This window comes from Melopsittacus undulatus, chromosome 4 (genome assembly GCF_012275295.1).
Source record: "Melopsittacus undulatus isolate bMelUnd1 chromosome 4, bMelUnd1.mat.Z, whole genome shotgun sequence".
In the NCBI taxonomy this organism is placed as follows: Eukaryota; Metazoa; Chordata; class Aves; order Psittaciformes; family Psittaculidae; genus Melopsittacus; species Melopsittacus undulatus.
Genome location: NC_047530.1, coordinates 1,567,677 through 1,592,817, shown reverse-complemented (window position 1 = coordinate 1,592,817; position 25,141 = coordinate 1,567,677). Strand labels below are relative to the sequence as shown.

Below are 25,141 nucleotides of genomic sequence, written 5' to 3'. Positions count from 1 at the left end.
TGAACATTATTTGTTGTTCTCTCCATTTATCTTATTATAATTGTTGGTGTGTTTTTCTCATGGCCCCAAATGTCTTCACATAAAGTCTAAAAATGGAGTTTGGTTTATTGGAACAGTAGAATTCTCTCTCTGTTTATTCTGATTTGCCAAGACAAAGGAAAGCAACACACACCAAAGCACATACCTTGAGTCAGGGCAGTTTTAAAGCTTTTGCAATGCTCTTATTTGTATATTCAGTTGGTGATATCAAGTAAGCCATCATGTAAGTTCAGGTGCAGAAGACTCTCAACATGTTGTCCATCTAAGGCACTTCCCAAACAGCTGAGCAGCTCCCCCACATCTCCATTCTGTCTGGCCCTATATTTGGAGAATTCAAGATCATTTCATTTTCAAGAGTCTCCTCAAAGCCTCCTTCACCTCCTTGTTCCTCAGGCTGTAGATCAAGGGGTTCAGCATGGGAGTCACTATGGTGTAGAGCACCACAGCCCATTCATCTGCTCCTCTTGAGCTGTCTGAAGTGGGGTTTAAGTACGTGAAGCAGGATGCCCCATAGAAGATACTGACAGTGGTGAGGTGGGAGGTGCAGGTGGAGAAGGCTTTGCGCTTGCCCTGGGCTGAACTGATGCTCAGGATGGTGAGGATGATGGCCACATAGGAGAGCAGGACAACCAGGCTGCTGGACACACCAAGGAGAGATGCTGCAGTGGTCAGGATGATGTGGCTGAGGGTGGTGTTGGATGTGGAGAGGGAGATGAGAGGGGGAATGTCACAGAAGAAGAGGTTGATGGTGCTGGAGCTGCAGAAGGACAGGGTGGACATGCTGATGGTCTGTCCCACACCATTGGTCAGCCCCACGAGGTAGGAGCCAGTCACCAGCTGGAAACAGCACTTTGGGGACATGACAAGGGGGTAGAGCAGGGGATGGCAAATGGCCACATAACGGTCATAGGCCATTGCAGCCAGCAGGAAGCATTCAGTCATCCCAAAGAGTTGAAAGAGGAAGACCTGAGCCACACACCCAGCATAAGCAATGCTCTTCTTGTCCAGCATCAAGTCAACCAACACCTTGGGGGTGATGATGGTGGAAGAACAGAGGTCTACAAAGGCCAGGTTGGCCAGGAAATAATACATGGGGGAGTGGAGGTGGGGGCTGGCCCTGATCAAGATGATGATGCCCAGGTTGCCCACGATGGTGACAAGGTAGGTGAGCAGGAAGAGCAGGAACAAGTTGCCCTGAGTCAGCGGCTCCTCTGTGAACCCCACCAGGCTGAACTGGGTCACTTGGGTGCAGTTGCTTTGTGCCATGGGCTGGATGGTGCTTTGTGTGTGAGCTGCTGGCTGGAGGTTTCTTGTCCAGCAGGCAGGGATGTGCCAGGTGCAACAGCCTCTGTGTGCTGGGAGCTGCTCAGAGACAGTCCTGCAGGATGGAAAGGGAGAGTTGAGGCACAGATCAATGAGGAACAGGTTGGGGAAAGTCCTGTCCCAGCACAGGGAGAACAAAGGGCTGCTCAAGCACTTCAACCCCATGGCACAAGGTGGTGCCTGCTCCTCTGGCTCACCTGCAGATGCTGAGCAATGAGCCCTGTGGAAAGCAGTGGGGAGGTTGCACACCTGAGCAGCTTGACCTTAGTGCTGCACTTCATTGCCTGCGGTAGTGCTGAGCCTGGGGCTTGCAGACCATGCGGCTGCACCTGGAACACAGAGAAACGTGTTGCTTTCACAGTGCACAGTTGATCCTTCATGCTTTTGAGGGCATTTCCCACCCACCTGCTGCTTCCCTCTCTGCTTGGGTTTCTTTGTTACTGGAATGGATTCCTGATCTATAGAAAGTGTAGGTTAGCCACAACCTGCTCTAGTGGATGGAGGGGGTTGGAACTGACTGAGCTTTAAGGTCCCTTCCAATCCAAGCTATGATCTTATGCAAGTTTACACAGAGGTTTGTATTGGTTTCCCCTCCCTCCTGTGTGTTCTCCATGAGGCTGATCTCCAAACCTGCCTTCTCAGCAGCCGCATGGGGAGGACACAGCACAAGCAGCTCCCTGGGAAGCCCAGAGCATCATCAAGAAGCCCAGGAGCCTGCAGGAGGGCAGGAGATGAAGACAGGAGCTGCTGCTTGTTGCCAAGAGAGAAGCACAGGAGAATGGTGGGCTGAAAGATGCTGCCCCTCACTTACATCTCAGCTCTGTCTCTGCTGCCCTCCTGATGCTCTGGCAGATGGATGTGAAGATGAAGGTGTCTGGAGCTGTGCAGGGAGCCTGGCAATGAACCAGCATCAGCAAAGCCCCTTCCTATTTGCTGGGATGTGGGGATGTGGGGACTGTGAATGTCTTTGTGCCCCAGGAGGTGACAAAGCCCACAGCAGGTCATTATCTCTTCTCTGTGCTGATTAGTGTGGGGATGAAGTGTACCCAGAGGAGATGAGCTCAGCTTGAGCAAGCAACAGGGCTTTGGGCTCCCTTAGAGCAAACCACACAACAACCCCACCTTTCACATCCCCTTTTGGAGCATTTCTGAGGCAGTTACAGCTGCACAAGGGCCATGGTTGACATTATCATGGCAGGGAGGTGATGGGAACCTTGCTGATGGGAGGTGGTACCAGGGTCCATCAGCAATATCAGGCAGCACAGGCAATGAAGCAGCTTTCCACCATCATCAATTCATTGTACTTAAGCCATAGCTTATGTTTGCCTGAAAGAGCCAACAGACGATCATGGTGATGTTTTTATTGTTGAGGTAAATGTTGTCCACTACTTCTTGCTAATGGAAACATTAATTTTAGCAGCCTTCCAGTATCTGAAGAGAGGCTATTGGGATGCTGCGGAGGGACTGTTCTTTAGGGACAGTAGTGACAGGACAAGGGGTAGTGGGTTAAAACTTAAACAGGGGAGGATTAGATTGGATCTAAGGAAGAAATTCTTTACTGTGAGGGTGCTGAGGCACTGGAATGGGTTGCCCAGGGAGGCTGTGAATGCTCCATCCCTGGCAGTGTTCAAGGCCAGGGTGTACAGAGCCCTGACTGCCATGGTTTAGTGTGAGGTGTCCCTGCCCATGGCAGGGGGGTTGGAACTGGGTGACCTTAAGGTCCTTTCCAAGCCTAACTATACTATCATTGTATGATCAATGCTCATGTCACCCAAGGCACTCTAGTTGGTCAGGCTTGACTTACTCTTGGTACTTCCATGCTGGTTACTCATGGGCACCCTCCTGTCCTTGCTCTGCTTGGAGAGGACTTCATGGGAGTTTGGTTGTTAACCTCAGTGTGGACTGAGGCAGCCCCAGTCCTTGTGCTCTCCTTGACAATGACATTGACCTTTTTCCATCTATTGTGCTGGAAAGGCAAGGGAGGATGGAGACCTTGAGGGAGAGGTGCCTGATAGTGGAAGTACGGAGATGGGAAGGATCAAAAGAGGAGCATGATAAAGGATTGGAATGGGCAGGAAGATGGGAACAAGACTGCAGGGAGACATTTTTGTTGCCTTTCAACACTTTAAGAAAGGCTGCAGGAAAGCTGGAGAGGGGCTTGGGACAAGGGCCTGTAGGGACAGAACAAGGGGAATGGCTTGAACCTGCCCAAGAGAGGGGAGACTGAGCTGAGCTCTGAGGCAGAAGCTGTTCCCTGGGAGGGTGCTGAGGCGCTGGCACAGGGTGCCCAGAGAAGCTGTGGCTGCCCCATCCCTGGCAGTGCTCAAGGCCAGGTTGGACACAGGGGCTTGGAGCAGCTGCTCCATGGGAAGGGGTTGGGCTTGGAGCTGGAGGAGCTTTAAGCTCCTTCCAACCCAAACCAGGCTGGGATTCTATGATCCAGGCCCATGACATTGTCCTTCATACACAAAGATGCCAACACACTGACCCTCCAACTCACTGCCTTTGGGCATGGACCAGCTCTGTCAAGCAAGGCAGCTGTAGAAGTGAACTTGGTTAACAAAGGAGAAAGTTTCTGTCTTGTTCTCCCAGCTAATGAATCTCTGAGGGCTTGTTCTGAAGAATGAGGTAAGTCACATGCAAGTGTTGTGAGAAGCTGTTGTGGTGATGAGGAAAGTTCCTTGGTAAAGCCCAGAAGGTCTTGTTAAAGCTGATGACTCCTGGAAGGTGGTTGGGCCCCAAGGAGCACTTCTTGCTTTGGGCCAGTGAGCAGCATCACTTGGGATGGAAATAGCTGTGAGTGCTTGTCTTGTGCAAGCCTGGATGTGGGGCCTGCTGGAGGCTTTCTGTGCCCATGCAAGCTTGGTCAGACTCTCTCTGTAAAGAGACATCCTTGTCTTCATGACATGTGCAGATAATGTGGTTCTTGCTCATGGGCTGCTTTGTCCCTTCCTGCTTTTGACCCCCTAATATAGAGAGCTGGGAAAGCTCATTGCATTTCTCCTTATCTTTGAACCTCCTCAATGACACCTCATACTTTAAACTTGTTGCCATTATTTGCCTTGAGATGTATTTGCTTGTGTCTGTTCAGCTGTGAGTCAAGCTCAAGTCCACTACATCCATCCTCCAGCCTGACTGGCTTTCAGAAATGTGGTTTCCTACCATTATGAAATTGGGATTGGAGAGTAATCATGGGAATGGGGTCACCTGACTCAACATCTACAATTCCTTCTTTAGTTGTGAGATAGTCACAGATAGAGGGTGCTGATGTTGGCTAAGGTGAACACCATGAACAAGAGAAGCTGCAGCTTTGGGTCAGTGGTCAGCACCAGGAGGATGAAGCTGGTGATTGAACTGTGGTTCTTCTCTTCCATGGTGAAGGAACTGAACTGGAGACATGGATCAGTGGCTGTTTCATCGCTGCAGTGTGGGGTCTTGCTCATGGGCTAAGGGAAGGGCTTCCATGGTGCTGGCATTGCTCTCTGTACCATAGCACAGCTGCACACAGGATAGAGAAAAGCAGAGTAAATTTAGCATTGAGGGAATCTGCACTGTTATAGTTTGGTTGAGCTGTTGTATCAGGGAATGATGGAATGGTTTGGAAAGAACCCTAAAGCTCATCCAGTTCCAGCCACCTGTCCAGGGCAGGGACACCTTCTATTAGAGCAGGTTGCTCCAAACCCCATCCAACCTGGCCTTGAACACTTCCTTGCATTCCCTGACTGCTGTGAATATGAGATCTCAATCTCGGTGTCACATTAAATTGCTCATTCATTAAGACTCTTTAATTTGAATTTCATATGCAGAAACTGGAGATAGAGTCTGAAGACAAATGCATGTGGAGTCCCCATCTGCTACAGCCCAACACAGTCTGGTTGGATTCATTGCCTTCAGTCTTAGCAGTAAAAGCATTGTCTCATTGAGCTTTGTCTTTTGCATGAGCAAACACTGAAGGGTTGGATGTGCACCAAAAAGCCTCAATTACAATGTGTGTATGTTAGGAGCTCTGGTTTTAGGCACATTACTGAAAGCAGCAGTTATTCAGTGCTAGTGTGTGTTTGCTCAGCTGAGTACAGGCACAGAACCTGAATTCATCTCACCTGACATTGCCAGCTTAAGAATGTTACTTCAGCCCTTCCATAGGCAATGGAAGTGATAGACCCTTCCATAGGAAGACCAGAAGATGAGCTGTGTCCTGCTGCTTCCTTGCAGCTTCCCCTCTGCTCCAGTCAGGTTTTAGGACCCTCTCTCAATTGCCTCTCCTGCTGGATGCTCCTCAATGGGCTTGATGATTTTCTTATCTGGCCTCATGTGTTGATTCTAGTGTTTGTCATCAGGTACCACAAGGGATGGGCAGAGAGATGAGGAGACAGAGAAAAGAAAGATGAATCCCCTTGAAGATTGACCTTCTTGCCTAATGTGATTCTGTGTCCCTTGCTGACCCTTTTTACCCAGGAATACTCACTCATGGCCTTGTCCATCAAGATCCCACATGTCCCATGGAGCCGTGAGCTAGAGCATATCCCCACAGTGAGGGTCCAAGGTGGGGTCACAAGTGTAGAGAGCACAAGAACAAAAGCAGGCTGAAGATGTCTGTGTGACAGCCCCACAGCAGCTCATCTGCCAGGGCAGAGCACGCAGGTGCATCCTCTCCTGTCCCAGCATTGCCTGTGCTGTGTGGTTGGGGATATTTCTCCATCCTGTATTTCCCTAAGAGCAGGTCCCTGAAGCAGATACTCAGTGTGGCCATTGCACCCAATGAAGTGTTCTGCACCATTGCCCTCAGTTACTCCCTGCACCCTAAAGTCTATTTCAGAGCTTCCATAGCTCTCCATGTTATGTGCTCACTGTTACCATCTCTGTAGGTGCAATCTCAAGAACATCCATGTTCTTTACATCGAGTTGATTATATCTTTTTACCAGCCTGAATGTGGGAGGAAACAAGACCTTTTCCTAGGAGTCTTCCCAGAGCATCCTTCAGCTCTGTGCTCCTCCAGATGTGGATCTGGGCTCTCAATGTGGGGATTATCAGGGTGAAGTCAACAGGCACCAGGTTGGACAGAGCCCTGGGTGACTTCATCTAGTGTGAGGCATCCCTGCCCATGGCAGGGGTTGGGCTGTCAGGTCTTTTCCAACCCAAACCATTCCATGATTCTATGACAGGACTTTGTCCTGGTGCAGGGAATAACTTGAGCTCTGCAGTCAACAGTGAGAAGTGGGAATTCCCAGGTAGTACTGAATTAAGCTATTTAGGATGGTTGTTTTGGAGTAAGGTGAATTGCTTCTTAGAGGAGCTGGCAACAATAGGGTGAGAATGGTCAGATGAAGAACAGCATTCAGCTAACTCATGCTCAGGTGTAGCTGGTGTGCTCAGTATAAGCACTGATCTGTTAAAGACAAACCCAAGCAGAGCAACCCCAAATGTTCTTTCCAATTGGATTTTGCCATTTCTTCCTGGAGTGCTGCAGGCTGAGAGGCACCAGGAGAAATCCCATCCCAATGCATTGGATTGGCCACAGTGACTGACATCAGCCTGTGCATCACATGCTAAAGCCACTGAATGATTCATTTCATCCCTTTAGACAACTCAGTGCTCATCAAGTCAGTGTTGAAATGATACTGGAATGAAATGAAGCTTCAAGTGCAGGTGATGAGAGTTCTCTTAGGCATTGACATTTGCCTGGGAGTCTTCTCTCATTCTCAGGACAAATGTTAGGGAGTTATGGACCCAAACCTTGTATATTTAGGGAAAGAAACCACACAGACCCAACAGACTTTTATGTTTTGGGTTAGGTTTTGCTTTCTGTATGTCTTTACATGAAGATTCATAGGAGGATTTTGGCATCATGGCACAGTCAAGCACAGATTGTGTTTTTATATAGCTCCTGAGTGAGTAAGGTTTAATGAATGGAATATGGAATATGATTTAAACCACTAATCCAGACACAATCAGGCAGACTTCATGATACTTGAAGCTGATGATGCTTTTCCTACCTTAGATACTTGCCAGAAAATGTTGCTCTTGTCCTTTTAGGCATAAACTGTGCTGCAAAGCTGAGCACATCATTGTGTGAGTGTGAGGTGTGAATATGGGATGTGGTTGATGTGTGTTGAGATGCTGCAAGGGCTGGAGCAGCTCTGCTCTGGAGCCAGGCTGAGAGAGCTGGGCTGGGGCAGCCTGGACAAGAGAAGGGGAGACCTGAGAGCAGCTCCAGTGCCTAAAGGGGCTGCAGGAAAGCTGGAGAGGGGCTTGGGACAAGGGATGTAGGGACAGAACAAGGGGAATGGCTTGAACCTGCCAGAACAGGGGAGACTGAGCTGAGCTCTGAGGCAGAAGCTGTTCCCTGGGAGGGTGCTGAGGCGCTGGCACAGGGTGCCCAGAGAAGCTGTGGCTGCCCCATCCCTGGCAGTGCTCAAGGCCAGGTTGGACACAGGGGCTTGGAGCAGCTGCTCCATGGGAAGGGGTTGGGCTTGGAGCTGGAGGAGCTTTAAGATCCTTTCTAACACAAAGCATTCCATGATTCTGTGTCTCTAGGATAGCCCTAAGGCTCAGCCATGGCTCCAGGATTCACCATGGTCCTGGCAGAGGCTGCAGCTCTATGGGCTCAGGGAATGCTCACATTGGAGTATTTTGGGCTGTTTTATGTATACAATGTGTGTCCATCACCCATCAGCTCTCTGTGCAGGAAGGCAAGAGGAGAGACATCAGGGCAGGCAATGCCATTGCTCCAGGCTGCCATGGGATGCCATGTAACAGGTCTGAAGGATGCTGAGAAAACAATAGCTCCTATGATCTTTTCCACTCAGGACACCATGGTGATCATGGCTTTCATTGCTGTCTACAGGAGATGGCAGGCAAAGGAGTGGAGAAGTGGACAGGGGTTTCCTTGATAGTGTCTGCTCTTTAGTGAGGATTCATCACTACAATGTCTTAAAAAGCTTTCCAAGTGCTTCAGTCATTACAGAGGTCTCACAAGTACCGGATTTAACTGAAGGTCTTTGCTGTGTGAAATGAAATGAGGTGAATGGTGCTGGGAATCATTGAATGAGGTTTGAGAATCAAAACCTAAAATCACTTCCTGCACAGTGTTCCAGGTATTTCCTCTCCTCTCTATTTATCCTGTTAAAGGTGTTTGTGTCCTTTAGTTATGGCCCTTCCTGACTGTCTAGAAATGGAGTTTGATTTAGTGCAACAGCAGAATTCACTCTGTTTATTCTCATTTCCCAAACAAAACTAGTGCAACACAAAACACAGAACATACCTGGAGTGCAGGGAATTACTAAAGCATTTGCAAGGTTCTTATTTGTATATGCAGGTGGTGATATCAAAGCAGCCAGTGCATCATGGAAGTTAAGGTGCTTAAGACTCCCCCAGCAAATGTTGTCCATCTGAGAAACTTAAACAGTTGAGCATCTCCCCACATCTCCATTCTGTCTGCTCCTAAACTTACAACATTCAATATCACTTGATTTTCAAGAGTCTCCTCAAAGCCTCCTTCACCTCCTTGTTCCTCAGGCTGTAGATCAAGGGGTTCAGCATGGGAGTCACCATGGTGTAGAGCACCACAGCCCATTCATCTGCTCCTCTTGAGCTGTCTGAGCTGGGGTTTAAGTACGTGAAGCAGGATGACCCATAGAAGATGCTGACAGTGGTGAGGTGGGAGGTGCAGGTGGAGAAGGCTTTGCGCTTGCCCTCGGCTGAACTGATGCTCAGGATGGTGAGGATGATGGCCACATAGGAGAGCAGGACAACCAGGCTGCTGGACACACCAAGGAGAGATGCTGCAGTGGTCAGGATGATGTGGCTGAGGGTGGTGTTGGAGCTGGAGAGGGAGATGAGAGGGGGAATGTCACAGAAGAAGAGGTTGATGGTGCTGGAGCTGCAGAAGGACAGGGTGGACATGCTGATGGTCTGTCCCACACCATTGGTCAGCCCCACGAGGTAGGAGCCAGTCACCAGCTGGAAACAGCACTTTGGGGACATGACAAGGGGGTAGAGCAGGGGATGGCAAATGGCCACATAACGGTCATAGGCCATTGCAGCCAGCAGGAAGCATTCAGTAATCCCAAAGAGTTGAAAGAGGAAGACCTGAGCCACACACCCAGCATAAGCAATGCTCTTCTTCTCCAGCATCGAGTCAACCAACACCTTGGGGGTGATGATGGTGGAAGAACAGAGGTCTACAAAGGCCAGGTTGGCCAGGAAATAATACATGGGGGAGTGGAGGTGGGGGCTGGCCCTGATCAAGATGATGATGCCCAGGTTGCCCACGATGGTGACAAGGTAGGTGAGCAGGAAGAGCAGGAACAAGTTGCCCTGAGTCAGCGGCTCCTCTGTGAACCCCACCAGGCTGAACTGGGTCACTTGGGTGCAGTTGCTTTGTGCCATGGGCTGGATGGTGCTTTGTGTGTGAGCTGCTGGCTGGAGGTTTCTTGTCCAGCAGGCAGGGATGTGCCAGGTGCAACAGCCTCTGTGTGCTGGGAGCTGCTCAGAGACAGTCCTGCAGGATGGAAAGGGAGAGTTGAGGCACAGATCAATGAGGAACAGGTTGGGGAAAGTCCTGTCCCAGCACAGGGAGAACAAAGGGCTGCTCAAGCACTTCAACCCCATGGCACAAGGTGGTGCCTGCTCCTCTGGCTCACCTGCAGATGCTGAGCAATGAGCCCTGTGGAAAGCAGTGGGGAGGTTGCACACCCGAGCAGCTTGACCTTAGTGCTGCACTTCATTGCCTGCGGTAGTGCTGAGCCTGGGGCTTGCAGACCATGCGGCTCCACCTGGAACACAGAGAAACGTGTTGCTTTCACAGTGCACAGTTGATCCTTCATGCTTTTGAGGGCATTTCCCACCCACCTGCTTCTTCCCTCTCTACTTGGGTTTCTTTGTTACTGGAATGGATTCCTGATCTATAGAAAGTGTAGGTTGGCCACAACCTGCTCTAGTGGATGGAGGGGGTTGGAACTGACTGAGCTTTAAGGTCCCTTCCAACCCAAGCTATGATCTTATGCAAGTTTACACAGAGGTTTGTATTGGTTTCCCCTCCCTCCTGTGTGTTCTCCATGAGGCTGATCTCCAAACCTGCCTTCTCAGCAGCTGCATGGGGAGGACACAGCACAAGCAGCTCCCTGGGAAGCCCAGAGCATCCTCAAGAAGCCCAGGAGCCTGCAGGAGGGCAGGAGATGAAGACAGGAGCTGCTGCTTGTTGCCAAGAGAGAAGCACAGGAGAATGATGGGCTGAAAGATGCTGCCCCTCACTTACATCTCAGCTCTGTCTCTGCTGCCCTCCTGATGCTCTGGCAGATGGATGTGAAGATGAAGGTGTCTGGAGCTGTGCAGGGAGCCTGGCAATGAACCAGCATCAGCAAACCCCCTTCCTATTTGATGGGATGTGGGGATGTGGGGACTGTGAATGTCTTTGGGCCCCAGGAGGTGACAAAGCCCACAGCAGGTCATTATCTCTTCTCTGTGCTGATGAGTGTGGGGATGAAGTGTACCCAGAGGAGATGAGCTCAGCTTGAGCAAGCAACAGGGCTTTGGGCTCCCTTAGAGCAAACCACACAACAACCCCACCTTTCACATCCACTTTTGGAGCATTTCTGAGGCAGTTACAGCTGCACAAGGGCCATGGTTGACATTATCATGGCAGGGAGCTGAGGGGACCCTTGCTGATGGGAGCTGGTACCAGGGTCCATCAACAATGTCAGGCACCACAGGCAATGAAGCAGCTTTCCACCATCATCAATTCATTGTACTTAAGCCATAGCTTATGTTTGCCTGAAAGAGCCAACAGACGATCATGGTGATGTTTTTAATGTTGAGGTAAATGTTGTCCACTACTTCTTGCTAATGTTAACATTAATTTTAGCAGCCTTCCAGTATCTGAAGAGGGGCTATAGGGATGCTGCAGAGGGACTCGTCTTTAGGGACTGTAGTGACAGGACAAGGGGTAGTGGGTTAAAATTTAACAGAGAAGGATTAGATTGGATCTAAGGAAGAAATACTTTACTGGTGAGGCACTGGAATGGGTTGCCCAGGGAGGTTGTGAATGCTCCATCCCTGGCCGTGTTCAAGGCCAGGCTGGATGAAGCCTTGGGTGCCATGGTTTAGTGTGAGGTGTCCCTGCCCATGGCAGGGGGGTTGGAACTGGGTGACCTTAAGGTCCTTTCCAAACCTAACTATACCATCATTCTATGATCAATGCTCATGTCACCCAAGCCACTCTGGTTGGTCAGGCGTGACTTACTCTTGGTACTTCCATGCTGGTTACTCATGGTCACCCTCCTGTCCTTCCTCTGTCTGGGGAGGACTTCATGGGGATTTGGTTCTTAACCTCAGTGTGGACTGAGGCAGCCCCAGTCCTTGTGCTCTCCTTGACAATGACATTGACCTTTTTCCATCCATTGTGTTGGGAAGGCAAGGCTGAAAGGAGAGCTTGAGGGAGAGCTTCCCAGTACTGGACGTAAGGAGAGGGGAGACCAGTAACAAGTGGTGTCCCTCAGGGATCGATGTTGGGACTGGTCTTGTTTAACATCTTTGTTGCTGACATGGACAGTGGGATTGAGTGTGACCTCAGCAAGTTTGCCAATGACACCAAGCTGTGTGGTTCTGTTGATCCGCTGGAGGGAAGGAATGCCATCCAGAGGGACCCTGACACACTTGTGAGGTGGCTGATGCCAACCTCATGAAGTTTAACCATGACAAGTGCAAGGTCCTACACCTGGGTTGGAGCAATCCCAGGCACAGCTACAGGTTGGGCAGAGAAGAGATTCAGAGCAGCCCTGCGGAGAAGGACTTGGGGGTGTCTGTCGATGAGAAATGAACATGAGCCAGCTTCAGTGTGTGCTCACAGCCCAGAAAGCAACTGTATCCTGGGCTGCATCAAAAGGAGTGTGACCAGCAGGTCAAAGGAGGTGATCCTGCCCCTGTGCTCTGCTCTGTCAGACCTCACCTGGAGCATTGTGTGCAGTTCTGGTGTCCTCAACATAAAAAGGACATGGAACTGTTGGAGCAAGTCCAGAGGAGGCCACGAGGATGATCAGGGGCTGGAGCAGCTCCTGTATGGAGACAGGCTGGGAATACTGGGGCTGTTCAGCCTGGAGAAGAGAAGCTGCGTGGAGACCTCAGAGCAGCTTCCAGTATCTGAAAGGGGCCTACAGGGATGCTGGAGAGGGACTGTTCATTAGGGACTGCAGTGATAGGACAAGGGGTAATGGGTTCAAACTTAAACAGGAGAGGTTTAGACTGGATCTAAGGAAGAAATTCTTTACTGTCAAGGTGCTGAGGCACTGGAATGGGTTGCCCAGGGAGGTTGTGAATGCTCCATCCCTGGCAGTGTTCAAGGCCAGGTTGGATGAAGCCTTGGGTGATATGGTTTAGTGTGAGGTGTCCCTGCCCATGGCAGGGGTTGGAACTGGATGATCTTAAGGTCCTTTCCAACCCTGACTATTCTATGATTCTATGACTTACTTCCCTGAAGCTCTGATTTATAAAACAAGCCAGGAGGTGAGAAAAGAAGTTTTGTCTCAAGGTAGAGATGATTCTGTGCAGGACAGTCATGTAGATCCACACATGGAGTCCAAGTCTGTGTGTGTCACTTTACTTGCAATACCAGTTTTATACATTTAAGATGTATTCCTCTGTCACACATACATCTATTTACACACATACACACATATGACAGATATTGGAGCTGAGGGAAAAGGTCCAGAATCTGTCAAGAAAAGTGGCTATTTCTCAGTGCCAGAAGTGAGAAATGAATAAAGCTGATTGGTGTTTGCTGTGAGGAAAAGGAGGCCTGGGATAATTCAAGGTCATGTTTTCCTAGATGCTGGTAGCTGAGAAGTGAAATGAGGTTTGAGGTTCCTGCTCCTCCTGGTTTCCTTCCAAGGAAGATGTAAGGGGGGTTCTGTTTCTCATTAAGTACCATCATTGACTTTAGTGCAGGAACTGTGAAGGAACATGTATAAAGTCATGAGGATGAGTGGAAAACCCCATTAGTTTAGACTTTCTCACTTGATGTAGGGTATTCATGTCCTGCATGATACAAGTCTTGTATGTTGCCACTGGTTGAACAACCTGCTCACACACTTGATCAGAGCTCCCTTCACCTCCTTGTTCCTCAGGCTGTAGATGAATGGGTTGAGCATGGGGGTGACCATGGTGTAAAAGATGGAGGCCACCTTATCCAGGCTCCTGTGGCTAGAAGAGGGTTGCAGGTATATGAAGAACCCTGACCCAAAGAATATGGAAACAGCCATTAAATGGGAGCTGCAGGTGTGGAAGGCTCTGGCCCTGCTCTGTGCTGAGCACATCCTCAGCACGGTGCGGATGATAGAGATGTAGGAGAGCAAAATGACCACGCTTGCGCCCACCACATTGATGGTGTATAAGGCAAAGATGATCATCTCACTTCTGTGGGTGTCAGAGCACATGAGCTTCAGCACAGGAACTTCATCACAGAAGAAGTGGTCAATGTGGTTGGGACCACAGAAGGAACCTCCAAACACACACCATGTGCAGATGATGACACTGAGGAAGGAGAATAGGTAGGATGATGCTACCAGCTGCCAGCAGACACGGCTGGAGATGATGGTCACATAGAGCAGGGGCTGGCAGATGGCAACGTGCCGGTCGTAGGCCATCATGGCCAGCAGGTGACACTCAACAGTACCAAAGAAAGCAAAGGTGAAGAACTGTATCATGCAGGCAGTGAAAGAAATGGTTTTGTCCTCTGATAAGAGGTCTGCCAGCATCCTGGGGGAGATGACTGTGGAATAGCAGATGTCAATGAAGGCGAAATGGGTGAGGAAGAAGTACATGGGGGTGTGGAGGCTGGGAGACACCCGAACCAATGTGATAATGCCAACGTTCCCCACCAGAGTGACAGTGTAAATCAATAGAAACAAGACAAAAAGAGGGGTCTGCACACGGGGGCTCTCTGTGATTCCCAACAGGATGAATTTAGTCTGCGTGTGATTTCCTCCCATGTCCAGGTGTTACCTACAAATTAAAAAAGAAGGAAAACATCAAAATCACTGCAAATAGAAATTCACATTTGGACCATATTTAACTACAATCGATCACCAGTTTAACTGACATGTTTTGGTGGAATTAATATTTTTGGTTTGTATTTTTTAAACCCAAATTATATGTTTTGTTTTCATAGGAGATATTTAGAATAGAACAGAGAGAGCCTGAAGGAAAAGAAAAGGCATCTTTATGCTTCTCTGCTTAGAAACATAAACTATGAATTTATTCAGGCTTCTGATTTTTCAGGTTTGACTGAAGAATCAGATCTTTACTCACTTTCAGATTGGAGGCAATTTGCATCAGAAGACAGCTTGGAGGAACCTCATAGGAGTGCAAGTAAACCTGGAGCAAGAGAAAGTCACATTCCCAATGAAATCCCAGCTTACACACTAATGACCTCCACACATTTTGTTTTTAATTCTAATGCCAGTCTTAAACTTGCATTTAGCAAAGTGTTATTTATAATTCAAAAAGGATAAAATTCACATTGCTGAAGTTATGATTTATATCTCTCTGAGTTCCAGCACACTGAAGCACCCTAAACCCATAGGCATTCAGTTGCTTACTTGAAAACAGAGTTGGTGTTTAAATGTCCTGATTCCAAAGGCTGATTTGTAACTGACCATATTCCTCTGACAATCTGGAATGCTGCAATTCTTTATAACAAAACAAGATTCATCCTCATTTAACTCTTGAGTAATTCAGTGCATCTGCTTTAGCTGCCTATGTAAAAGAAAATCAAAGTGCAAAAGCCAATGCCCCCTCTTATTATAAAGAAACCCCACACAGGTAAGGCTGATTTCTGATGCAGCTTTACTAAAGAGGACACAAGGACATGCAGAAGCAAGCCCACTGCCTCAGTGCAGGTGAGGCTGTGCTTTGTGTTGGTGTTACCTCCTGTGCCTTCCTTCTGCCACCGAGTGATGGGAGCCAAGGGTTTATCCCCAGTGCAGCAGAGAACATCCAGGTGCCAGCATCAGCTCTGTTCAGCTCCTGATGTGAAGAGAGGTGAGCTCCTGCCAGACTGCAAGAGCCCAGCTTGTGGTGCTGGGGCTGTAAATACAGTTGCATGTGCTCTCCTGGGAGGAAGCCTCCAGGGCTGCTCATGCTTTAGCAGAGGAAAACAAAGAGAAGGAAAAGCAAAGGGTGTGAAATCAGCTCTGAAAGGCATTGTGGTGCTTGGGCATCTGAGAGACATGGCATGGATGAGCCATGCCTGAGCACAGCTGCACAGCAGCAGTGATGAGGGCTCATAGGATGCTTCTGACATACTTGTGGACCATGCAAAGGTTTTGGTCTGAACAGATTGACACAATGAGAATGGGTTCAGAAACAGATCTGACCATGCAGACGGTTTGCAAATGGTAAATGGAGCACAAGTGACTCCATCTCTGGAGCTGCTAACGTCCATCTGTGCACACTTGAGAGCCCAGATTTCCATTCCTAGTGAGGTTACACAGATATGCAGTGCCTGGATGTCCAACAGCTGAGCTGGTGCCTCTGGGCTTCCACTGTATTCAAGGCTGGGAAATGGGCATTTTCACACAGTGATGAATTGTCCCAGCTTTAACTAATATACCTTTATGCCTGTGAGCAGTCTCCTCTGGGGTTCCATCCTGAGCCTTTGCCCATTTGTCCCCAATCTCTATCAAAGCTCAGGGAGGTTGAGGTTTTTGTAGAGGAGTTTTATTTTCTAGTTTATCTGGAGTTCTGCAAACCTTTGGAATGCTCTGATGGTCCAAGGCCAGGTTGGATGAAGCCTTGGGTGATATGGTTTAGTGTGAGGTGTCCCTGCCCATGGCAGGGGGTTGGAACTGGATGATCTCGAGGTCCTTTCCAACCCTAACTATTCTATGATTCTATGGTGATTTTGGCTTTCTCATTTATCTTCTTAGCAAGTTTTGGACCTGTTCCTGACCAAGAGATTGACTTGACCTCTATAGGCTTGTTCCTGGATCTGCCTCATCATCACCTACTTGCCTGATGCTGTGTAAACTTATTCCACATTCTGCTGTACTTATGCCAGGTCTGTGTTCCTGCCCTACTTGTCTTGCTCAGGTCCTGTGGGATGGGCCCTGCACACCAGGGTGTTCTCCTTTGGTTCTCTTGATAGAGATTCAAGACACAAACCCCTGTGCACTCTCCAGGCTCCTGCAGAGCAGAACCCATCACCCTCTGCACCCAACAGCCCAGGCAGTGCTCACTGCTCTGCCAGTCCTTCTGCATCCAGACCATGTCCCTACATGGGCAAATGAGGAGATAGTATTTTCAGTGAGGTGAGTAGAGTAATAAACTGAACCTTATATTCAGTTGTTATTATCTTTTCCTTAGTGCCTTCTCCTTTACCAAGTACAACATTAGACTTTCATTCTTCAGTAGGTTGGCAACACTTTGTTTTGGAAGTGGCTTTGGCTCTTCCAACCCAAACCACTCTGAGATTCTGATTTATGGTTTTTGAACCCAAGAAGGAGAAATTTGCATTTCCTGTATCATGAGAAAGGGTGAAAGTGAGAAGGGGAAGGTTGGGTTGAGCAAGGACAGACCCATGGGCAGGACTGCATTCAGCTGCTTTAGACACCTGCAGTGTCAGCATGTGTGTGTAAAGCTGAGACCACAGAGAAAATGATGCCTCCATGTATGAGAAGATGTGGGTATTTGATGTGGGATGGGTGATGTTTTGCACTGTTTACACAAGCAGTGGTATTGAGAATGGCTGCTTTCAGTGGTGGTAGATGCAAGGTGGATGTTGGAGATGTTTGCCTTTTATGTATATATATAAGCTAGTTATATAAGGACTACCCAAGGTGAAGGAGATAAATAGGGATGAGAAGATGGTCATTGAGTGTGTGAGCCATTAGCAATGGGAAACAGCAGTTTCCTTCATCCCCCTGCCTGAGGTTGGTGTAGACAACTTTAGCTTGACCTGCTGAACCCATTTAAAGGTGTTAAAGCTTTAGCCAAACCCTGTCTGCTGTCAGCTGCTTTTCTCTCCATGCAATATGTCCCACTCTTGGTTTCATTTCCTCCTTTTGCACACACCAAAGAGCCACCCTGAGGATATTTAAAACTGGAGAATATGAAGCAAAATGGCTTTTCAAAGGCCAATTTTGGGTCCAAAATGTGCAGGTGGAATCACAGAGACTTCAAAAAGGGAAAATGCTGAGTCCTGCCCATGGGGAACAGTTGCTCCAAGCACCAAGACAGGCTGGGGGCACCTTAGCAGAGAGGGACAAGGTGGTTGTGGTGTCCTCTGTGTTGAAAGGAGCCATCAATGTGTCCTTGCAGCAGAGGCAGCCACCAGCACCCTGAGAAGAGCATTGGTGGTGGGTCAAGGGCCTTTGTGCAGTGACCATCTGACCAGAGGCCAGACCCAAACATACCTGTAGAGTCAGAAAATCACTGCAATGTGACCTCTTATCTATTTAATGCATCACTAATTCATGTGGCAAATGAAGGCATCATATTATTGTATTTACTTGTCCTTAAAGAAGAGCAATCCTCCCAACAGGAAAGAAATCATCCCAAACAAGCCTACTTGTTATAAAGGGTTTGGATGTTCATGGGAAAATGCTTCTGTTTTACAGGACCAATTCCTTCCATAACAGCCCAGCCAGAGCTTTAGCATTTAAGCCTTAAGATAATGTTTTCCATACATGAACTATTGACTATTATTTTATCAAGTTATTTTTCAATATATTATTTATGACCTTCAGCCATCATGGTTTTATCTGCAAGTCATTGGTGCATTCACAGAGCAAACCCCAAATCCTGCCTTAACCTCATGCCCTGTGTGTTCCTATGAGCTGGGAGAAGTGATCCAACCTCTTCCCATGTCTCTTTGTCTCCTGCTGCCAAGAGAGTGGCTGGAGGAAACCACTTGAGTGTGACCACGTTTGTCCTCTTGGGCTTCTCCAACCTGTAGAAGCTGCTCTTTGTGACTGTTGTACTGGTCTCCATCCCCATGGTGGTGGGAACCTCATCCAGAGCAGCTCTCAGCTTCATGTGCCCATCTGCTCATTTCCTCCTAGGAAATGTACTTATTTCCTCCATAGGATGTAGCTGGTGTCTTGCTTTCCTGGATGGGCCTGTCCCATGGAAAGCTACCACCATGCTGACCTAGGAGCAGGCTGGAATTTCATCCCCTGTGATAAGCAGTCACCCAACTTGGTCTGGGAACAGCCTTTGCAGACACTGTCTGAGCAGTGTTGGCTTCTCCTTGGATGTCCTCTGGTGCTGATGACACAGATGCTCCAGGCTTCTGGCCATAGGTTGTATCCAGAGGTGCCCAACTTATTTCATGGCTCAAAGACTCTTAACATTGTCCAGAGCTCCCCCATCACCTCCTCTTCTCCTTATGTCTGTCCATCCAGGCAAAGATGATTTTCCATCCCAGCTGCTGCTTACTCATGATTTCTCATTCCATGTTTTGGGGTTGAGTCACACTGGTCCAAGGGGTTATTTTATCTAGTTGTAGGTTTCCACACTGGAATTAGTCACTGTAGGTTCCCCTTATGCAGACAAGGATGCATCTGGGGCTTGGATTCAGCTTGGATCTATTTTAAACACCCATATCAGGGGTTTCTTCTGGAACAAGTGTTTGGTTCTCTGCACTTGCAGTGAAGGGTGATGGGCAGACACAGCTCCAATGTGGTTGTGTTGAGAGCAGACACAGGCCATAGCCTGAAGAGTCAGTTGAAGTCTAATGGGAAACATGAGCTCACTGTGCTGATGTGTTGGGGTCCTTCAGAAACCCCACTCCAAAGTGAGGAGGTGAAAGCAGCTTTCATGCAACCATGGGATGGTTTGGGTTGGAAAGGAGCTTAAAGTTCATCCAGTTCCATCCCAATGCCTGTGTCAGGGGCACATTCCACTGGAGCAGCTGCTCCAAGCCCCATCCAACCTGGCATCCATCAGTTCCATTGAATGATTTCTTATGCAGCAGAGCCTCAATGCTCAGCATCCATAAAACACTTCCTGGACAGAGCAGGAAAGCAAAATGGATGTGTGCAGTGTCCTGGGTGTGTGTTTGCTTTTATAAGGGTTCCTAATGGCAGATATTAACTTAATGAAGAAGGGTTTATATTCTGCATAGATGGATAGGAAATTCTTCCTTAGAAAATACTGGTGTTGGTTTGGTCTTAAAAGAGCAATAAGAGAGAAACTTTAATCCCTAAACCTGTCTGTGCCTAAAGGGGCTGCAGGAAAGCTGGAGAGGGGCTTGGGACAAGGGATGTAGGGACAGGCCAAGGGGAATGGCTTGAACCTGCCCAAGAGAGGGGAGACTGAGCTGAGCTCTGAGGCAGAAGCTGTTCCCTGGGAGGGTGCTGAGGCGCTGGCACAGGGTGCCCAGAGAAGCTGTGGCTGCCCCATCCCTGGCAGTGCTCAAGGCCAGGTTGGACACAGGGGCTTGGAGCAGCTGCTCCAGTGGAAGGGGTTGGGCTTGGAGCTGGAGGAGCTTTAAGCTCCTTCCAACCCAAACCAGGCTGGGATTCTATGATCCAGGCCCATGACATTGTCCTTCATACACAAAGATGCCAACACACTGACCCTCCAACTCACTGCCTTTGGGCATGGACCAGCTCTGTCAAGCAAGGCAGCTGGAGAAGTGAACTTGGTTAACAAAGGAGAAAGTTTCTGTCTTGTTCTCCCAGCTAATGAATCTCTGAGGGCTTGTTCTGAAGAATGAGGTAAGTCACATGCAAGTGTTGTGAGAAGCTGTTGTGGTGATGAGGAAAGTTCCTTGGTAAAGCCCAGAAGGTCTTGTTAAAGCTGATGACTCCTGGAAGGTGGTTGGGCCCCAAGGAGCACTTCTTGCTTTGGGCCAGTGAGCAGCATCACTTGGGATGGAAATAGCTGTGAGTGCTTGTCTTGTGCAAGCCTGGATGTGGGGCCTGCTGGAGGCTTTCTGTGCCCATGCAAGCTTGGTCAGACTCTCTCTGTAAAGAGACATCCTTGTCTGCATGACATGTGCAGATAATGTGGTTCTTGCTCATGGGCTGCTTTGTCCCTTCCTGCTTTTGACCCTGTACTAAAGGGAGCTGGGGAAGCTCATTGCATTTCTCCTTATCTTTGAACCTCCTCAATGACACCTCATACTTTAAACTTCTTGCCATTATTGGCCTTGGGATGGATTTGCTTGTGTCTGTTCAGCTGTGAGTCAAGCTCAAGTCCACTACATCCATCCTCCATCCCTGACTGGCTTTCAGAAATGTGGTTTTTCTACCATTATCAATGTGGATTGTAGAATAAGCCTGGGAATGGGGTCACCTGACTCAGCATCTACAATTCCTTGTCTAGTTATGAGCTAGTCAGGTCCCTTCTAGAATGGATGGGAATAAAAGGATGTTTTCTCCCATCCTAGGGCAGTTGGGGAGGATGGATGTGGTCCAGAACAGGTCTGACCATCAGCAGGACTTGTACCATGGACCCTCTGTGCATGGTCTGTGCATCTCAGAATAGCTTCCTCTGGATTAAACTAATTGCAGTCAGGATCTGAAGCCTCCTGGAGGTCAAACTGGATCAGCTGCCCCCCTCAAACCTGCTTCCAGTTTGTTTGAATCCAAAAGACGGGACAAGAGGAAACAGCCTCGAGCTGCACCAGGACACTGTCACTTAAGTTGCAGAACAAGAGACAGATGTAAGTAAATGTCCCAAGTCAGCTTTGGTTGCCCTCAGATAGAAATGTGTTGCCATTTGCTCTGTCCTGAAGGGCCAAGGACATGGCCATGCACTTGACATGGACATCATGCAACCTTCAGAAGGGTTGGGTTGTTCTGGAGCAACAGCTGAAAGCTCAGAGGCAGACTCAGGGGCATCTCCAGTTGTTAATAGTCAATGTTGAGGCAGCTGAACTCAGTCCCAGATGCATTTATGCTTCTTGATCCTAGTTCATCCAATTTGACCTGCTCTACCCATGCTCATGTGAATGTTTCATTGGGATAATAGTCTAGGACTATGGAATTATGTCTATGTGGTGCTGGCATCATTGTGAAGAAATAACTGGGAGAGCTCAGGCACAGGTACATGTTACCTCATGACTTCTGGTTGCCCAAAGCAGTGGTAAATGCTCCATCCCTGGCAATGCTCAAGGCCAGGTTGGACACAGGGGCTTGGAGCAGCTGCTCCAGTGGAAGGTGTCCCTGCCCATGGCAGGGGTTGGGACTGGATGATCTTAAGGTACTTTCCAACCCAAACCACTCTGTGATTCTCTGACACATTTTGCTCCAGCTGAGCTACTGGTTTGGGCCTAAGTAATGAGTGTTTAATTCAGACAAAGCACAGTGTGAAGGTGATGTGCAACAAGCCCAGCTGCTGCTGACATCCCATTCTATAGCAGATATAAACTGTGTGTGGGGAGAGGTGGGCAGGACAGGAGGTCTGTGTGCACAGTGACATCTCCTGTCCATCATGGTGCACTTCAGGATCAGAAGAGCTTCTGTTCCTGCATGTAATGGGTAAAGTGACAAAGGAAAACACAAGCAAGACAAGGTCAGTGCACTTCTCACTGTGAGCATCTTTGGGGCCATAACCCCTGGATCCTTCTGTTAGGAAGCTGTCTGTCTCTTGAGCAGTGTCTTCAGTGCCTCCTTCACCTCCTGGTTCCTCAGGCTTGTCCTGGGTTCAGCAGTATCAGTCATGTTTCTCCTTCATGTACCTGGTGCAGTTCTGTGGTTTGACTTCTGGGCTGGGAACAGTTGCTGATATCAGCATGTTTTGGGGTGTTTTTGTTCAAGGCCTTTTCTGAGCACATGCTCCAGGTGGAGGAGGGGAGGCTGGGAGGAAGGAGAGACAGGACACCTGACCCAGGCTAGCCAATGAGGTATTCCATACCATAGCACGTGATGCCCAGGATGCATAATGGGAGAGAGAGAGCAGGAGGGAGGAGCTCTGGAGGATAATGGAGGAGGTATCAGTCGGTGCTGGGTCGGGCAGGGTGGGTGAGTTATGTGTCGGTGGCTGGTGAGGTGTTGTGTTCTTGTGCTTGTTGTTTGCTGTATCATTATTATTGTGTTGTGCCTTAGCTATTAAACTGTTCTTACCTCAACCCCTGGGGGCTACATTCCTTGGATTCTCCTTCCTAACTCTCCGGGAGTTGGGGGACTTGGTTTAAACCATGACAGTGACCAGCAGGTCAAAGGAGGTGATCCTGCCCCTCTGCTCTGCTCTGTCAGACCTCACCTGGAGCATTGTGTGCAGTTCTGGTGTCCTCAGCATAAGGACATGGAACTGTTGGAACAAGTCCAGAGGAGGCCACGAGGATGCTCAGGGGCTGGAGCAGCTCCTGTATGGAGACAGGCTGAGAAAGTTGGGGCTGTTCAGCCTGGAGAAGAGAAGCTGCATGGAGACCTCAGAGCAGCTTCCAGTATCTGAAGGGGGCTACAGGGATGCTGGGGAGGGACTGTTCATTAGGGACTGTAGTGACAGGACAAGGGGTAACGGGTTGAAACTTAAACAGCAGAGGTTTAGACTGGATCTAAGGAAGAAATTCTTTACTGTGAGGGTGCTGAGGCACTGGAATGGGTTGCCCAGGGAGGTTGTGAATGCTCCATCCCTGGCAGTGTTCAAGGCCAGGTTGGATGAAGCCTTGGGTGATATGGTTTAGTGTGAGGTGTCCCTGCCCATGGCAGGGGTTGGGACTGGATGATCTTAAGGTCCTTTCCAACCCTGACTATTCTATGATTCTATGACTTACTTCCCTGATGCTCTGATTTATAGAACAAGCCAGGAGGTGAGAAAAGAAGTTTTTTCTCAAGGTAGAGATGATTCTGTGCAGGACAGTCATGTAGATCCACACATGGAGTCCAAGTCTGTGTGTGTCACTTTACTTGCAAAACCAGTTTTATACATTTGATGTGTATTCCTCTGTCACACATACATCTATTTACACACATACACACATATGACAGATATTGGAGCTGAGGGAAAAGGTCCAGAATCTGTCAAGAAAAGTGGCTATTTCTCAGTGCCAGAAGTGAGAAATGAATAAAGCTGATTGGTGTTTGCTGTGAGGAAAAGGAGGCCTGGGATAATTCAAGGTCATGTTTTCCTAGATGCTGGTAGCTGAGAACTGAAATGAGGTTTGAGGTTCCTGCTCCTCCTGGTTTCCTTCCAAGGAAGATGTAAGGGGGTTTCTGTTTCTCATTAAGTACCATCATTGACTTTAGTGCAGGAACTGTGAAAGAACATGTATAAAGTCATGAGGATGAGTGGAAAACCCCATTAGTTTAGACTTTCTCACTTGATGTAGAGTATTTATGTCCTGCATGATACAAGTCTTGTATCTTGCCACTGGTTGAACAACCTCCTCACACACTTGATCAGAGCTCCCTTCACCTCCTTGTTCCTCAGGGTGTAGATGAATGGGTTGAGCATGGGAGTGACCATGGTGTAAAAGACGGAGGCCACATTATCCAGGCTCCTGTGGCTAGAAGAGGGTTGCAGGTATATGAAGAATCCTGACCCAAAGAATATGGAAACAGCCATCAAATGGGAGGCACAGGTGTGGAAGGCTCTGGCCCTGCTCTGTGCTGAGCGCATCCTCAGCACGGTGCGGATGATAGAGATGTAGGAGAGCAAAATGACCACGCTTGTGCCCACCACATTGATGGTGACAAAGGCAAAGATGATCATCTCACTGCTGTGGGTGTCAGAGCACACGAGCTTTAGCACAGGGACAACATCACAGAAGAAGTGGTCAATGTGGTTGGGACCACAGAAGGAACCTCCAAACACACACCATGTGTAGATGATGGCACTGAGGAAGGCAAATAGGTAGGATGATGCTACCAGCTGCCAGCAGACACGGCTGGAGATGATGGTCACATAGAGCAGGGGCTGGCAGATGGCAACGTGCCGGTCGTAGGCCATCATGGCCAGCAGGTGACACTCAATAGCAGCAAAGAAAGCAAAGGTGAAGAACTGCATCATGCAGGCAGTGAAAGAAATGGTTTTGTCCTCTGATAAGAGGTCTGCCAGCATCCTGGGGGAGATGGCTGTGGAATAGCAGATGTCAGTGAAGGCGAAATGGGTGAGGAAGAAGTACATGGGGGTGTGGAGGCTGGGAGACACCCGAACCAATGTGATAATGCCAACGTTCCCCACCAGAGTGACAATGTAAATCAATAGAAACAAGACAAAAAGAGGAGTTTTTGCCCATGGTTTTTCTGTAATTCCCAACAGGATGAATTTAATCTGTGTGTGATTTCCTCTCATGTCCATATGTTACCTATATCAAAATCAGGGAAATATCAAAACCATTGCAAATAGAAATACACTTTTGGAGGATATTTAACAACAATTGATCACCAGTTTAACTGACATGGTTTGGTGGAATTAATATTTTGTAACCAAAATGATATGATTTTGTTTTTCATAGGAGGTATTTGGAAGAAAACAGAGAGGGTGTTGTAGAAAAAAAAGGCATATTTGTTCTTTGTTGAGAAACATAAACTATGAATTTATTCAAGCTCCTGATTTTTAAGGTTTAACTGAAGAGTCAGATCTTTACTCACATTTAGATTGGAGGCAATTTGTTGTCAGAAGACAGCTTGGAGGAACCTCATAGGAGTGCAAGTAAACCTGGAGCAAGAGAAAGTCACATTCCCAATGAAATCCCAGCTTACACACTAATGACCTCCACACATTTTGGTTTTGTTTTTAATTCTAATGCCAGTCTTAAACTTGCATTTAACAAAGTGTTATTGATCATTCAAAAAGGATAAAATTCACATTGCTGAAGTTATGATTTATATC

At 48.3% G+C, this 25,141-nt stretch overlaps 4 protein-coding genes across 4 annotated transcripts; all 4 read right to left on the bottom strand.

Moving 5' to 3' along the window:
* Window positions 1-378: 378 nt before the first annotated feature.
* On the bottom strand, window positions 379-1,305 carry LOC117436009 (olfactory receptor 5G3-like). Its single transcript, XM_034061559.1, has one exon. It carries the CDS (start codon window positions 1,303-1,305, stop codon window positions 379-381), a length of 927 nt encoding a protein of 308 aa, XP_033917450.1.
* A 7,519-nt stretch (window positions 1,306-8,824) lies between these two features.
* Window positions 8,825-9,751, bottom strand: LOC117436086 (olfactory receptor 5G3-like). Its single transcript, XM_034062180.1, has one exon. It carries the CDS (start codon window positions 9,749-9,751, stop codon window positions 8,825-8,827), a length of 927 nt encoding a protein of 308 aa, XP_033918071.1.
* Window positions 9,752-10,085: 334 nt separating this feature from the next.
* On the bottom strand, window positions 10,086-14,346 carry LOC117436085 (olfactory receptor 1020-like). The gene is made up of 2 exons (XM_034062178.1): window positions 13,448-14,346; window positions 10,086-10,137 (listed from the first exon to the last, which is right to left on the bottom strand). The coding sequence occupies exons 1-2, from the start codon at window positions 14,344-14,346 to the stop codon at window positions 10,086-10,088; spliced, it is 951 nt and encodes a 316-aa protein (XP_033918069.1).
* Window positions 14,347-23,641: 9,295 nt separating this feature from the next.
* Window positions 23,642-24,607, bottom strand: LOC117436084 (olfactory receptor 1038-like). The gene has a single exon (XM_034062173.1). It carries the CDS (start codon window positions 24,605-24,607, stop codon window positions 23,642-23,644), a length of 966 nt encoding a protein of 321 aa, XP_033918064.1.
* Between the last annotated feature and the right edge of the window lie 534 nt (window positions 24,608-25,141).

Excerpts from the sequence above, each read along its gene's own strand:
- LOC117436009 (XM_034061559.1), bottom strand. The coding sequence starts at position 1,305 with ATGGCACAAAGCAACTGCACCCAAGTGACCCAGTTCAGCCTGGTGGGG.
- LOC117436086 (XM_034062180.1), bottom strand. The coding sequence starts at position 9,751 with ATGGCACAAAGCAACTGCACCCAAGTGACCCAGTTCAGCCTGGTGGGG.
- LOC117436085 (XM_034062178.1), bottom strand. The coding sequence starts at position 14,346 with ATGGGAGGAAATCACACGCAGACTAAATTCATCCTGTTGGGAATCACA. Across the intron at positions 10,138-13,447 it reads GTGAAGGGAGCTCTGATCAA|GTGGAGCCGCATGGTCTGCA; the intron begins GTGTGTGAGCAG and ends TCTGTGTTCCAG.
- LOC117436084 (XM_034062173.1), bottom strand. The coding sequence starts at position 24,607 with ATGGACATGAGAGGAAATCACACACAGATTAAATTCATCCTGTTGGGA.